General features: G+C 41.8%; 1 protein-coding gene across 1 annotated transcript in view; it reads right to left on the bottom strand.

Annotated features, from left to right (window-relative positions):
• The window catches only part of LOC139622577 (protein kinase C epsilon type-like), a 76,512-nt gene extending 62,608 nt beyond the window's left edge, over positions 1-13,904 (bottom strand). The window contains exons 1-2 of the mRNA XM_071479956.1: positions 13,575-13,904; positions 12,786-13,306 (exon numbers count right to left, since the gene is read on the bottom strand). Of these exons, the coding sequence (XP_071336057.1) occupies positions 12,786-13,133 (348 nt within the window). The 5' untranslated portion in view covers positions 13,134-13,306; positions 13,575-13,904. The remainder of the gene's footprint in view (positions 1-12,785; positions 13,307-13,574) is intronic.
• Positions 13,905-16,784: the final 2,880 nt, after the last annotated feature.

Genomic DNA, 16,784 nt, shown 5'->3' on the forward strand with positions numbered 1-16,784 from the left:
AGATAATCCACAGGTTCAGTGCTGCTGTGTTTGTTGATAATAACAAACTGCTGGTCACTGATATTTGACCATGTAACTAAAGGTTTTGATATGTCACTGATGAGCCGTAAGGATGAATTTATATGGCACTTTTCTAATCTTAGAGACCACTCAAAGCGCATTACAATACATCACACATTCACCCACCCACACATCAGATTCACACACTGACGGAACAGCCTTCTGGGGCAATTTGGTGTTCAGTATCTATCCCAACAGAGTTACACCAGGCCAGTAGGGGCCAGTGGACTACCCGCTCTGCCTCCTGAGCCACAGCCGGATACTGCTGACATTTTATGTGGCAACAGGTTGTCACTTAATCCAGAAAAATCAACTTTCTTCACAATGTTAAGACATTGTTTAACCTGACTGACACAGCAGTTGGCTGAAATGTGTGTGAAGTCATGAACAGGAAATCGCAAATATTTCCCTTTGAAGTAAATTCTGTGTAACATGAGTAAAAGAAACCAGAGGAGAATTTCCAGTCAATCAAAAACCTGACAAATTAAGATTCATCATTACATTGAAACAAAACTCACAAAAATCCAAAACTGGCACAACATAGTTCTGCTCATTACTTTACAACAATGGCAACAATACATCCAGTTTTACTGTAATACAGGGAAACCTTGGTATAATCTCTACTGGCTATGAGATTAATATCATCTATTTATATATAGTAATTTTGCGCAAAGGGGTCGATCAGTTTAGTTACATATGTTTAAAATCGCAGCTCTTACAATTTGAAAATACCACTCTTAATTTCTAGTGTTTTTAATCAAAGCTATGAAGCACGTAGCTTCACTGAATGGCTGTGTCTCGTTGATGTGCCTTTGAGCAAGACAGGAAACCACTGCCAGGCCCAAAACGCTGCTCTTGTGCTTTGACCTTTCTGGTGCACAAGTGTCTTTGCATTAGAACAAAAGCTCAATTACAAACTGCAGTGGAGCAGTGGAGCGCTCCACATTCCTCGGATGACTGAACACATACAGTAACTGCTCCAGCGACAGGGGGACGTCCCTTATTAACATGAAACTTTTCAATGTGTCACGCTTGTTACATCATCCGTCAAAGCTGAGCTTGCGTTTTCTCTGTCTCAGCAGACTTTTTCCTTTCCGTCTCCGCCATCAGCTCCAGCAGCAGAACCGCGATCGTTGACGCTTCTAACCACGGGGCAACCGCACAGCAATCTGGCTTTGTCACAGTTGCAACATCACACTGACAGTGTTACAGCCCCGGCTGGGAGCGAGAAAGCTGGCAACCAGAGCACTGACACTTAAAATCGGAGATGCATTTATCTTAGATGTGTATTTCAGCTGTTTGTTTAGTGTATTATAATTCTGTCTCTTTATATATTATCAGACTGAGCAACACACATGATAGGAGGTGTACCAATAATAATTTTGCAATAAATATTGGCTGCAACTAATAAATAGCAGGCGTAGGCAATATCCAAAATGTTAAAGTTTCCCTCCAGACATGTTTTAACTTATGTAAAATAACTCTGCTATGATAATATTTTGATCGTTTTCACACATAAAAAAGTAAAAAAAAAAAAAAAAAAAAAAAACTTGGGCAGGAAGCACATCTACTCTCAGAGAAATCTGGATCAGGCCTTGTGAGCGCTGCTAGTTTGACAGATGAAAGAGCAGAGAGCATCAAGATTGTTAAAGGAGGGGTGGCCCGATGGCGGAGTGGTTAGGGCACGTACCACATGAGCGGATGCTCTTAGCAGCTGAGCGCCGGTTCGACTCCCGACCGGCCCGACTCTTTCCTGCGTGTCATTCTCTCTCTCTCTCTCTGCCCCTTTCCTGTCACTCTCTACTGTCTTGTCAATAAAGGCAAAAAATGCCCAAAAAAATATCTTTAAAAAAAAAAAAAAAAAAAGATGGTTAAAGGAGGAAACATCAGAGAGACTCAGCCACATGTTTGAGCCTCAGTCAGGCCCAGACTAAGATGAGGAGCCTGAATCAGAGACTAGCAGAGGTAGGCTATCAGAATGATTAGCATAGTTAGCATCTTTTATTTGTTTATGCTTGTAACTTTCAGTGGCTGACACAGTGTTAGTGGCTGTGCTAATGCAAACTCTGGCTCTCTGCACCCCGTCCCCCGGATGAATCCCTGGCTCAGTGAAATGAGGGTCAGACTCGGCAGCAGGGCAGACTGTGCAAATTGTAAAACTGCAAAATAAATAAATAAACAACATACATGTATCACATATGGTGGGAAATATCGCGATATTCAATATTAGTGAATATCGGCCCAAGCCTAATGATTACTGTCATTATTGACTCATATATCAATTACAATATGATTTGATAAGTAGTTCAGCCTATAAAATGAGCTCCTGAGCTTTATGTGATGGCTTGATATTGTTTGTCCAACAAACAGCCCAAAACCCAAATACTTTTCATTTGCACTTCCATGCAACTGAGAGAAGCAGCAAATCCTCACATTTGTGGAGCTAGAACCAGTAAAGGTTTTGCATTTACCTTTTAAAAAATGACTTCAAGAATAAATCAATAATCATTTTACTACCAGAACAAGTTAAGATAATAATGTAATGTCCAGTTAAAATAATTAGACATAGCTATACCTTGGAAATTAAGAGAATCTGAGTTAGACTGTACTTTGGCTACATGTTCTGACACTGTGCCAATAATATACGTCAGATAACTAGGAACTAGGATAACACTCACGACCTAATGCAGGTACAAAAAGGAATGTCAATATCTTTAATGCATGCAATTAAAAACAAAATACAATAAAACTTTAATGAGGCACTTGAGCGAAGATGATGTGGGCCAAATCGTTGCCGTCTGGGCAAAGTTAATGTTGGATTGAAAACAATTTCTAGATCCCATATCGCTTGTTTGTTTGTGCTGCATTTAAGACACACAGAGCTTCCCTCAGCCACCTCTCAGCCTTTGAAGAGCATCTAATCTGCCCAAAGTATCATCAAACGAAAAAGTGAATCAACTGCTGATCCTGTGCTCTAACCACAAACAGCCTATCCCAACAGGCATGAATGATTTACATTGTTCTTACAGCCGTGGAGCGCACAAGCTTGACGCTCACTTCTTGGGTACAAATGTAATGTCTTTGAAGACGTTTTGCAAAAGACAACTGGTTGTGGCAAAAGCTGCTGGTTTAATCCACTTGGCACAGTGACTCAGAATCGATGTGAGGATGGTACAAGTGGAGGGAGAGCCAGAGATACGGTGAGAGAGAAGGAACAAAAGAGAGAAGCACAGGAAAAAGCGACAGAAATGAAAGTATTGTTTTGTTCCCTGTGTTTAGCTCTTTAAAGAAACAACCAATTATGTGAAGTACTGTATCTCTTCTGACCTGATTGGGATGTGTGTTGACAGGGAAGTACTTATGTGAAGACCACTTCAAAAAAATTAATCATTAGAAGAGTTGTGACTAAAGCATCACAGGGCAAATGATATCTGTTCATGTCCTTCCTCTGTCTGCACAACATCTCCTTTCCAACACTTGTCCCTGTCGAGCACCTGCTAGTTACATCTGAAAAATGTCAGTTTATGCACAACGAGCAGACAGAGGAAAACAGGCACTGTCATATTTGCCTGAGTCACACTGCCGTGGATTCAAGAAGCAGCATTTTCATGTTGTCAGATTAATGCTAACCGAAACCAGTTTCGGGGTTCTCTCTCACACACACGCACATGCACACACACACACACAGTAATGTCTCCATGACTTCCGAGGACATTATAGAGACTTACTCTAAACTAAACCACAACTACTACTTGCCGAACCCTAACGTTTAACCGAATCTTAAACTAAAGCTAACCTTACCACAACACTAAAACGTGGCCTCACTTTAAAGGTCCCATATGTTACACTTTTCCTGAGTTTTATTTGAAGTGTTAATATCCATAAGAAGATATATTTATGGTTTTCAGAAACAAAAACCATCTCTGTGTTGTTTTACATCTCCTCTCTCAGGCCTCTCTCTGGAGCTCTAGTAACAACAGGTCAGTGAGCCAATCAGAAGAGAGACTCCGAGCCTCTCTTCTGATTGGCTGACTTTTTTCTGAGTGATTGATTAAAAATATAGCAGATTTCAGGCAAACACTCAGAGAAGCCAAATCCTGTAAGGTTGGATGGTGGGTCCAGGTGGGCGGGTCTTGGGGCATGGCTGAGAGCAGTGACTGCTTTGTTGTGACATCACAAAGTTACAGAAGTCCTGATGGCTGGTTTTATGGCTCAGGTTCTGAATACAGGCTGTGTGCATTTCTCTGTGGACCTTTAATAAATCAAATTACAAAAACAGTCCCCAGACAGTTACCTACTCTGCATGATTGGTTCAGACCGAAAAGAACGCTGCATTAAAAAAAATGCACATTAAGGGGATTTGCTTTTGGTTCCCATAATGCAACTGTGTGAACAGCTTCAGGTCCCCACAACATGAGTAATACCTGGACTACACACACACATACACACACGTAAACACACACACACACACACACACACACACACTTGCCCTACTTTATATCTTTGCTCCAGTTCACATGGCTTTAAGGCTGTGTGAAAGCCTGTGTGAAAGTATAATTCAGGACTGAATACTGTAAATGTCAAGGTAACAAAAAATCTATTGAAAAAGCACTTTTGTAGTTGTTTAATACATTTTGATTTAGTGAGAGTCTGTTCTGCAAAACCTGATTCAAAACATATCAAATCTGCAGACAGCATTAATTCAGACTGACTGAATGGATGGATTACACAACTCAAACAAGTTTCAACAGTTTTGTGAAATGTAAAGATTTAGCAGGTTTGACTGACTACGTGTGATGTTAACTATACATAAATTACGAGCTGAAACATGCTAAATGCAACTACTGGCACTTCAGTATAAATCAGGGTTACATGACTGATCCTTCTAAGATTGCAAATAAAATCTTTCAAACTTATGATTCATGCTTTTATGCAACCACAAAACATTTAGTTGAAAAAATTATGATCCCAGCATTCCTTTCACTGCTGTTGTTGATTGGAAAAAACATGTTTTTGAACATTTCAACAGATGTAGGACGAGCTTTGATTAAATTAATTTGTAAAATCATCATGGCAAGATCAAACACTGTCCAACCCTCCCTCCTCCCCCCTCCATCCCTCCCCTCATTCGGCCATTCAAAACTAGACAGCTTACTTCAACACCCTGTCTTGTTCTCGTCCGTCCGTCTCTCCCTCCCCTCTCTCGCTGCCTGTTGTGTAGTAAAATCAAACACTTGTTTTCTCTCTCTCTCTCTCTCTCTTCTCGCCTCTTTCTTCAATGACAAGTTCTAACAAGGCGGCTGCCTACACATGAAATCACTGTTCAGAGAAGAGCAAAGATTCCTGGCAGATTTAGGGAATCTGATCCCCCTTTCATGTCTAATGACCATCAGTCACTGCATTCTTATTTCTCTTCTCCTTCTCCTCCTTTTTCTCTCAGTCTCAGCCAGAAGCCCAGAATCAGGCTGATATTTGCTGGATTTTACTGGTCTAACTGGAAATAATACAGGCTCATTAGAAGTCCTTTTACCTATCAGACACCAGCTGGAATGAGGCCTGTTACTTTAAAGCTCAGGTCACTGCAAGACAAAGAGAAAGTTTTGTTGGTTTTCCTTTTTTTTCTGTGATTCATTGGATCACAACGTCAGGACTGTCCATAGGTATTTTCTTTGGTGCTTCTGTGTTTTGTGTTCCTTACTGGGGCTAAACGATATTGCAATTGTAATATAAGACACCGTTTCAGGTGGAGTGGCCAGTTTTGCATTTCATTTTCACTGAAAAATATGTAAAAATAATGATGATGTGATTTTTGTGGGGACTTGTACCAAACATGCATGTTCCTCTATCTGGACAATACGATTTGTAGGGCGGGGCCTATAATTGTAACGTATAATGTGACACATTTTACCTTTATCAAAAAAATTGCAGCTTCTGTGATTTAGATATTACACTTTACATTTTGTGGTGCAACACAAACAACAAAAATGTAATCTCTCAGTTCAGTATCTTCAGTTCTTTTTTTAATATATAATTCTATTATTGTATTTCATGTTTAAGGTGTTTTATTTATAATATATAGTTTAGTTAATATATTTTTGTATATTTGTATATCTATGTTTCAGGTATAAGCAATGCTGCCACTAAACAGCAGTTCAAAGATTTATTTTTCACATGCCAAAGTACAATGTAGAGTAAATGAGGGTTGGACTCTGCAGCACGGCAAAACTGCAAAAGAAATATTATGAAAAACCTAACATAGGGAGGGAAATATCACAATATTATCGAATATCGGCCCAATTCTATGCAACATCCCCAGTTTAAGGTATTTATTGATAAAATTATTAGGTGTAGGAGATGAAAACATGCATTTTATAATGTCTTCCTGTGAGTAGGTATCAATTAAAAAAAATATCTGCCCTCCAGTTCCAACACACACGTTTTTTTTTTTTTATAATTAATGTTAATTAACATTAACAGTTTTTCTGCAAAACTTTGGCTTTATTAAACAAGCTAAAATTACCATTTAAAAAAATTTAAATCAGGGACTAGTTGAATAAAAAACAAAAAACAAACAAAAAAAAAAACAATATTTCAAACCTCACCAGACATCTGATGCCAGCTTTCAGTACATGAACGTTTTTAACACTTGCTGCTACAGTTGGTCTCAATGCAGGGCTGAGGTTTGATACAGTGCCCTGCTAATGAATTGTGAGAGCCACAGGAACAACCAACGCATGATCCTGTGGAATTGCTCGTCAGGCAGGAAATGCACTGGAGTGTCAGGGAACAGTACGCCTCTCCCACATGACTGAGAAAATTAAAGCTCTCCGCATTGTCAAGTGGGATAATTGCTTGCATACAGTTGTAAATCTTACAAGTGTGCACACGTTTTATTCTTCGGGCACTTCAGTGAATGGGTGAAATGGTGGGAGCCATATATAGTAACAGCCCGTATGCTGTCATTTCAGCAAGTCAATGTTGAGCCTCCAGAGCATTTTCCACAATCCATTACACACTTTCATATCGTAGCATATTGTTCTTCACGCCCACTTGAATAATGAGCTCAAATATGACAGTGTGTGTGGTGTGTGTGTGTGTGTCAGTGCTCTGTGTGTTTAACAATGTGACCAGCTCAGCAGGTATCATTTTGCTGAAGTTGATTGTTGAGAGACCGTGTACAGGCTTGCAGGAGAACGGTGACATTTTGACTTTCATCTTAAGTTTCGTGTTTTTGTTTTTTTTCATTACCAGGTACTTGTCACAACTTGGGTTTAAGGTTTCTGTTCACACGCTCTCAACAGACATGTCTGCCTCTGATCACTTCTGACAAACACCACATGACACCTCTGTTTCCATGCTACTGTGCATTAGTTCAGTTCCACCTAAACTTTGAACCCAAAGGACTATTTTACACCAAGAGATAAGTTGGCAAAGTATAAAATACACTTGAAAATGTATAATAAGACGACTGTATGCACTGTTGCTGGGCCCCTGTGTCTATAGCTGTGTCCCAATTCAGGGGCCACATCATTCAGAGAATACAAGGCCCCTTCAAATGATTTTCCTGGGCAACGAAGGCTCCCACAGGTGGACCGTTCATGGCCCAACCTATCCCAAGATGCATTGCGCACCAGTAATGAAAATGGTATGGCAGCAAACAACACCAACAGAGAGTCGGAGGATTACACTTTTAGATTTAAGTATTGGGTTTCAGCTCAATTCAACACCTAACAGTACAACTGAACGTTAACTTTTTGTAGAAAAAAGTGTTGTCAAGGTTACTAGGCACCAGGAACAGTAAGGGTGAGCACAGATAGTGACGCAAAGAAAAAATCCTCCGTCGGCCGGACCGTCTCATCACAGTGTGTCTGTACTAACAGGAAAAAACATAAGAAGATTACAGCAGTGAGGAAAATGTTATCAGATAAGAAGCAGTATTAAAATGGGTGTGAAAGACAGAAACAACAGGTACTGGTAAAGCATTCAGGTGCTTTCAGTCTAACACACAGCTGCCACTTACTACTCCACTGAATTTTTCTCTCAATTAATCAATCAACTATTTAGTCTATAAAGCGTGAAAACATAATAATCACAAGCATCCAGAGACCGAGCTGTTGGGTTTGAATCCTCACAGTGGAGAAGCTACAGTGTTTGGGAGTTTGTTTGTTTGAGAGGGCGCATCCAAGACATCTACTTCCTGTCCCTGGCCATATTCAAAGGCGCTTACTGAGAGGTGCTTAAGCCAAATGATCTTAATGTAATCGACTGATTCAGCACTAACCCTGACTTTATCCGCCTTTGTTTATTCATACATAAATGACGAGAACCGTGTTGCTCCATGATAACACTAAAGCATACGCCACGGTGTGTGTGACAGAGAGACAGTGAGAGCTTGTGCTACATGATAAATGACAAAGTGCTGAGTAACTATTTCCCTGTGGGGAAGTCTCTGTACCTGCTGTGTTGTCATACACAGGTGGGAAGTGACCCTGTGTACAGCTCATAGAAGTAACACACTCATTTTCATTTAAACAGTAAAACATCTACAAACATAGCAATGTTTTAGTACACAACATTGCTATGAAGCACTGGAGCAAGAATTGTACTTTTGTATGGGAACAGACACAAAATCTGCGACCTAGCCTGAGCCCAAAAATAACAAATAAATCAGGAATTGTATTCAGAAGTGCCTGTTTTCCAGTCTGGTTTGAGGCCAAGTGATCCTCCATCAACCTAATGGTAAAGTTAAGTAAAAGTAAAAGCATTCTGTCAGCTCCCTTCACAATATCATCATGGATGATCTTTATTACAGGGAGATATTCTCATTTAAGAAATGAGTTTTGGTGATTGACCAACATCCCAAATGGACTAAAGAGAAGATTAATGGTCTCTCTGTACATTTAAGTGGAATAAGTTTTATATTTGGAAAGAATAACTTTTAAAAAACATTTTTTATTTGTTGACTCTGGACCAGACAGAGTCAGAGACGTTTCTGAGCACATCTTACAAATCCAGTAAAATTTGGCAGATGAACAAACAGAGGCTAGACTCTATAGACTGGATCCATGCTAAACCACGTGGCCCACTTCCAAACACTCTCTCTCTCTCTCTCTCTCTCTCATTCTTATATTCCTGCTCTAACATCTCTCAGTCCACCGACTTTTCAGGAAGGTGAGCATAGAAAGTTAAAGGTTCCATATTCTGGAAAGTGAGATTTCCATGTCTTGTTGCTCTTGGTGCTTTGTTAAATATCAAAATGCTCAATCTACAGAGAAACAGAGAGAAATGCCCATATTCAGAAACCGAGCCTTAAAACAAGCCGTCAGGACTTCTGTAAGTTTTGTGACGCCAGCACAGCCCACATGGACCCACCATCCAACCGTTTTTTGTCGTTTCAAATTAATTAAGGACACAACACCGAGCAGTCTTTAACCAACCAGCCAAAAACGTTGAGGAAGAGCTGCACAATCGTTGCCTTTTACCAAGCTACAATAGTAGGCTAATTGCTTCCACTGTAAGTGTCTACCACATTTTATTTTATATTTTTTGCATGCATATCCTGTCCTGACCTGAGAGCAGAGTCTGCACCCTGCAAAGCAGACCTGCAGGCAGACTGTTGATCAGCAGGCTGTTCATTCTGAACTAACACGAGTTTAGTTCGGTCTCAACAGCAAATTCACGCCTTTATTTCTCCGTTTGAATCGGTCTGAAGTTTTGTACAGATTCCAGCCACCAGTGGCAGCACCAGGCAGAAAGAGTGAGACACCTTCCTTTGACTGTTACAGTGCATCTTTTGGATTGACTTCAATGGAAGTCCCTCCTCTCTATCACAGTAAATCGTGTTTCGCTACTTTAAACCAGTCTGACTTCAATTTTTCTGGCCTTATTCATCATGAAGAAAACTGCCATGTTTGTATTTTCCCTAAATTTCATGAGTGCCAGAGTCCGTGGAATGTCAAACAATCACTAGTTGTTAAGGCTCTGTAGAAAACTAGGAGACATTAGCTTCAGGAGCCTCCACAACGGCTCTGCTTTTTCTTGAAGAGGATGACAACCCACTCCACAACCGAACATTACTCACTGGGAAACTGCATAGGCTGTTAAGTTCCTTCAATGTGCTGTCAAGTCTTTCTTTGTCTGAGATTACATAACGCACGATACAGTTTAAGTCAAGACATGTTTAACGTTGAATATCCACGGGAACGCCTTGAAATGTGCACTAGCACAAGGTGCAAAGCTCAGAGAAGACAGATCAAAACTTCCTTTTATTCCACTGAATGAAAACGGATTAGATAGCGACACCAGTTTGAGGGTCTTTTGACTATAAATCAATTACAGACCTTTAGAAAAATCCAGGTAACTACTTAAGGCTTAAAATGTAATGTCTTGGAAGTATTACAAGTGTCAACTCAGGGATCTGACATCAACACACTGTCTTTTTCTCACAAGAACGAGTGCAGAGTTTCAACAGGATCTCTCATAGATTGCTAAAACGGAGCTGAGATATGACTGTAACCTCTACAGCAGATAATTAAAGCCACCAGAACATCAGCGGCAACTAAGAGTCACTTTCATCTTGTTCCAAAATCTTAAGTCAAGAACTGAACCTTTACTGTCGGAACATGAGAAACATCACACAGCTCCTGCAGCCCTGACCGTCGCTGCTCTTTTAAGATTTCCGCCGTGAGGAATACGCTGGGAGCTGTACCCTCTTTCCTCCGTCCTGTCCTCCTCATGTTTCATCATCTGCCTCTCTTTCATCTTGTTCTCTCCCCAGCTCTCTCTCTCTCTCTCTCTCACTCTCTCTGCCTCCGTCTCTAATGGACCTGATGGCCTCATCAATAATACACTCAAACATTCATCTGCTCCAGCGGGTTCAGACAACAATGAACAGATTCTTCATGCTGCTGCGTGCGTATGTTTGCATGTATCATGTGTGTGGCCAGCCCCACGCCCACTCTTGCCTCTTTTGTAGCTCTGCTGTGGGTCACCAGTTCGGCTAACAAGAGCACAACAAAGGTAACAGGATATATACTGTCTATATTTGTGTGTGTGTGTGTGTGTGTGTGTGTGTGGGGTAACTCATGTTGTGCATCTGTAAGCCTGTGTGTCAGCCATGGCAGGGATAGTGTGCACGTCACTGTAAAATGAAAGGCCATGTTAATTTAATTCAGTTAAAAATGACATGAACTTAAAAAGGCTGCAAATCCTCACATTTTGAAACCATGGAGAGAGTAAATATTTGGCATTTTGACCTAAACCATTAACTGATTACCAAACTGCTGATCAATCAATAGACTAATCGTCAGAGCCTTACATAATATATTAGAAATTGCTGTACTTATGTGATCTATAGGGCGACAGGAGCAGCAATGAGCAACAGTTGCTCATTCTTCCGACTTACTTTAGCGCGTCATAGACAGAGACAACCGATGCAGCATCTGGGACGGCTCACCACGTCCCGGCAAAGACCCGCGAGTCAGATTTATCTGCCTCCTCTCTCCGGGTTTGACAGCTTCAGAGATGTGCTCAGTGACACTGCTCAGTAGGAGCACAGAGGAATGATGCTGCTGTCAGGTGGAGCAGTGAGTGGTTGGTCGCTAGCACCTCCTTTCCAAGCCACTATGACCCTTGTGAGCAAGTCTACAAACTTCGAGTGGGGTCCAACTTGTAGTGTCAAAGCAGGAATTTATGACCATACTCGTCTAATTTGAGACAGTGGCCATTTCAAAACAATATCAAATTTCAAAATATTAGGTTGATAAAACATTTCTTTCATATACACAGTCAGTGATGTAAGATATTGAGTCAATGTCAGGACATTTACCCCAGAATTAAGAGTTAATAAGAGGACTGATGTGCTCAGAGTAGTGGGTCATAATCAGAACTTGTTTTGACCATTTCTTACTTTTCATGCTTTTTATTTTTGTCTGGCAGGAATGGGCCTCCATACTGAATTACCACATTTTACTGCTAGTACAGTTTTACTTTTACAGAAAATATTATCATGGTTAAAGTAATTTATCAGGCTAGAGTAGTTGTTGGTTAAAGCTTGCATGGACATATTGAGTTACCAACCAGTTTGAGGGTCCTGAGAGCCGGGGCTCTCTGAATATTAAGTGATGGTTTAAGTGTTAAATGGTTTCTACATTATTGACTCTTGTAGCCTAATAGTGTCAAAAACTAGTTTTAAGATTTAAGCCCCTAAGGTGATAAATATTCCGTTTTCTGGCCATTTTCAAATGTTATGATTTGCAGAAATATTCAGGTTTAAATCAGAGAAATATCAATATATTTGATATTTCATGATAATATTTTTCTGACAATCGACTGTGAACAATAAATCAGCTGTTTCAGATGAATTTTAGTAAAAGTAAAACTGGACTAGCAGTAAAATGTGGTAATTCAGTATGGAGGCCCATTCCTGCCAGACCAAAATAAAAAGCATGAAAAGTAAGAAATGGTCAAAACAAGTTATAATTACAACCCACTACTCTGAGCACATCAGTCCTCTTATTAACTCTTATCAAATCAATATTGTTTTTGGGTTGTTGGTGAAATAAACAAGCACTATGAGGATGATCCCTGAGGAACTGTGTTTTTAAGAACCTCCATAATGACAATGATGATTATGATAAAGTGCTTTTTTCCACTGTTGTGTCTGCACTGAGGGGTTTGAGTGCCGGCTGTGTGTGCATGCTTCAGGGGTCACACCGGAGCCTTACCCAGTCCTCGAAGTGCCTGGTGTTGTTGTGCAGGATGTCCTCGAACTGGATGATGCAGTTGGCCACGAAGTCGTCGTATCCGATGGGCGCGTCGTGGAAGACGGACAGCTCGATCCTGCGGCCGGCGTGGACCTCCGTGGTGAACTCGTCGTTCCACGCCGGGCTGTTGGTCTTCTGCTTGGTGCAGGTCTGACCCACACGGGAGTCGTCCACATTCAGGGCGATGTACGTGTCCAGGAGGAAGGTCTGGGTCTTGGGGCCGACGGCGTGGCGCAGGGACCAGGCGGTCGGCTTGAGGTTCAGAGCCTCGCAGATCTTGATCTTCAGCTGCCCGTTGAAGACCACCATGGCGGTGAACCGGCCCCAAACACTCGGCAGTTGAACCGTAAGTCGTTTCCGCTGAAACCGCCTCAACTCTCCTCCTCGGCCGCTTCACAACAGCGAACCTCCCCGGCTGTGACGGGCGGAGCGGCGGCCGCGTTCAGCCGGTGGTCCTCCGGGCAGATCCCGTGGCCCCTCCGCTGGAATATGACGGAGGAGACGCCAACTGCTCACCCTTTATTTATTTATTTATTTATTTATTTTATGTGTGTGAATTACTGTCTTGTCTTGAAACGTCTACACATTTCCTGAAAAAATTAAAATAAAAAATAAATAAATAAATAAAAAATAAAAAACCCGGGGAGCCTCCTTCAGAAGTGGAGGAAGAAATGTGAACAGTTAGTAAAACACATGAGCACAGGCCCCAGATGTGAGTCCGGCTGTCATGCTTTTTTTGGTTTTTTTTACCTGCGTGGGTTTAATGAGCTCCGTTAGCTGTAGCGGGGCGCCGTGGACACACCGGCCCGTGTTGCATGGCACCGTGAGGCGGCGGGGTGGGAGGCTCCAGACGCCTGCTGGGAGCCGCCGCGGCGCCACGGGGATGTGAGAGCCGGACCGCCGCGACCAGACAGCGGCTGGTGACAACCGCAGCAGGAGCGGGAGAGGAGGGGCAGACTCCGGCGGAGGGTAGGGAGGTGAAGAGGGGTTCCTGCCGCTCGCTGTTGAGCTTAACTTCCCGTGGACAGACCTCTGGCCGCCTCCGCCGACGCTGCTCTCTGTCTCCGTCTCTCTCTCGGTGCAGGAAATGCGAAAAACACGTCAGATTTCTCGGAGCCTGGTGTGACAGACTGGGGAGGTGTTTAGGAGCAGCGGGGCTGGAGAGAGGAGAGGGGGCACGGCCGTGTGGGTGAGCGGTGGTGGGGGTGGGGGTGGATGAATAAAAGCGCTGTATATTCCGCCAAGGTGCCCTTGAGCAAGGCTCTTCGCTCACGCCCAGGTGGAGTTGGAAAGGAGCAGGGTTGCACACTGCTGCAGCTGCTGCAGTTGTGCATGTGAAACTGTTGAAAATGCACCGAAACAGGTGTGCAGGCCCTCTTGTGCAGAAAAATGAAGGCTGAAAAAACAACTGAAATGTGGATGTGAGCCAGCTACATGCCCCCCCCCCCCAGAAATATGAACATTCATCCACTCAATAAAGGCCAATTGCCAACTCTATAAAAGATGATGCCTTAGGGGGTGGATGTAGAGATATCTGAGGCATGTGTGGAATTTCAAAGAGATGATTGCATGCCATATTAGCCCATTAGCCACATGACCATGCTGTGTGCACCACTGTGCAGTTTATGCACCAACAATGGGGGGAAAAAACATTAAAATTGTGCATACATAACTCATTTTGTGGGTCATTTTTTGAGTTTGTGATCTGAATTATTAGAATTATTACAATAGGTTAGACAGTTGTAATTGCCACTGTAAAAAGGAAGACTTGGGAAACATAAGCATCATTTAGAGTTTGGTCTTGTTGTTATTCCTAATTAGGCGAAGGAGTTCTCTTCCCCACTGGTGTGTGAGTGTGTGTTGTAGTCCGTATAATCTGCATGCAAGGGGCCAAACATAGCATGTGAGCTGGCAGATACCAGAGAGAAATCTGATTTTCTGCATTGTCTGCACAAATGTCTGGATTGCATACATGAGACTGTGTGTGTGTGCTTCATCAATGGCACAAGTGGAAAAATGTGATTTCCTGAATGGATGTATTAACTTGAAATGATATCAAATAAGGACTCAGACATCGTGTACCATGTGCACAGGAATGTGTCTTAGTGGCATTAGATCATTAAGTACAGGAACACGCTGTAGCTGGCAGATGCAGCACAAGGCTGACAGCTATTCACATTTTACACAAAGGAGCAGCACATTTATCTGCACAGATAACATTCAGTCATTACGTTCACTTCAAGTGGTGTGCAACGCGGGGGGAAATATCAGACGGGCAATCCAACCCCACATCACGGTGACTGAACATACTCTGATCCTTTAAAAAACATTTTATTAGATTTGCCAGGTTGTTAAGGCCTCATTTAAGCAAAACATAGAGGAAAATACAATCACTTATTTGTTAGTCAAGTGTCCACAGCATTTGGCTGTTTTTCAGTTGATATAAATCTCTCCTGGTTTTGCTTTAAAACTTGACTCTACGATTACAAAATGTATTACCAGGTCTGGATTTCTATGAACCTCCTGGTCCTGTTGTCAGCACATGGGAACTGTTTTTACCTTGAAAACTTTAAATTAAATTGTGATGAAATCTAGAAATCTAAAATCTGCAGCTAAAGAGTCTTAAATATCTCCAATTTATAACGAACTGTAACAATTATGAGATCAACAAGTCTGATTTTGACATGTGCAGATTATAAAATCAAAAATGAAAGTGAAGTGAAGTAATATATTGTGCGTGCAGCCTAACTCTACAAAGTAAGAAATGCTGAAACGTTCTGAATGAGACTTCACTCCACAGCATCTAGTAGCTACTGTACAATTGAACACATTTGAAACCTGAGCGCTGCTGACCCCTCCTGGAGATATTGTAAAACTACAGGGCAGAACAACTAGTACCCACTGCAAAAATGACAAAGCAGTTACACTGTTGAAATTTTTCCAGGGACATTAAAAATACTACACATACAATGCTGCAGTAAAAACATCATCACAAGACCATGGAATTTCCCTGTTGCGACTTTAATGCCACGATGTATTTTTGTCCAGTCAGGATTCAGGCCAAAAAACCTTTCAGATAGCAAACCTGCTTCTTTAACCACCTCGGCTTTCCGAGCTTTCTTAAATGTGCTGTGGATCATGAAATACAGAGTTCAGAGGAGCAGCTGATCAGCTCAATCATTTTCTGCACATTCCTCCTCCAGCATGAGCCCGATCATGATATAAAGAAAGATTGAGCAAAGCAAGTGCTGCAGGTCAGACAGCTAAAAAAATATAAATCCAAAAAAATTACAACACATCATTTACAATATAAAAGTGAAAAAATATCATAGAAATATAGATATAATGCAATGTGCAACATGAATGGGGGGGGGTGTGCATTAGTTACAGTGTGAAAAACAAAAAACATCAGTGTTGAAAACAGTGTTTTAATAGCAAAATGACAAAGAACGGCCTGGGAAAGCTGTTGGCATTTGCTACCATCTAGTGTAAACTTGGTGGAAGTTCAGTCTCTACTTTATAGTCACAAAAAGCTTGTTTTTGCCTCCTGATGCAGAAAAGGTGAATGGAAAGCTTCATTTTTGTACAAAGGGCCCAAAATGTTTCTTCAGCTGGTGAGAGAATTAATATTCCTTTAAGTCTGCTTAGGCTACAGTGACAGAAGCAATGCTCTTCCTCTCTCTTTCTCCATAATCTGAAAGCAACAATATCCGTCTGTCTCTCATTTTTCCTACTTGTTTTCTCATTAAGCAGATCAGCCAATGTGTCTCTGAGCTCTGCAGATTGGAATCAGTCACAGGCCGAGGAAATCCCCTGGACACCGGCCACATCCTGCGCGTACTCCCCTCACACTCAGCTCGCCTCAAATCAAATGAGCACGGCTTGGCAGCGGCCGATGGGATCGTCCTGTAGTTGTCATCACGACTGTAACTATGGTCACACCAGGACAGTAACATCCCC

The sequence above is a fragment of the Trachinotus anak genome, unplaced genomic scaffold (genome assembly GCF_046630095.1).
Source record: "Trachinotus anak isolate AG129_WGS33_773 ecotype Australia unplaced genomic scaffold, CSIRO_AGI_Tana_v1 ptg000007l, whole genome shotgun sequence".
In the NCBI taxonomy this organism is placed as follows: domain Eukaryota; kingdom Metazoa; phylum Chordata; class Actinopteri; order Carangiformes; family Carangidae; genus Trachinotus; species Trachinotus anak.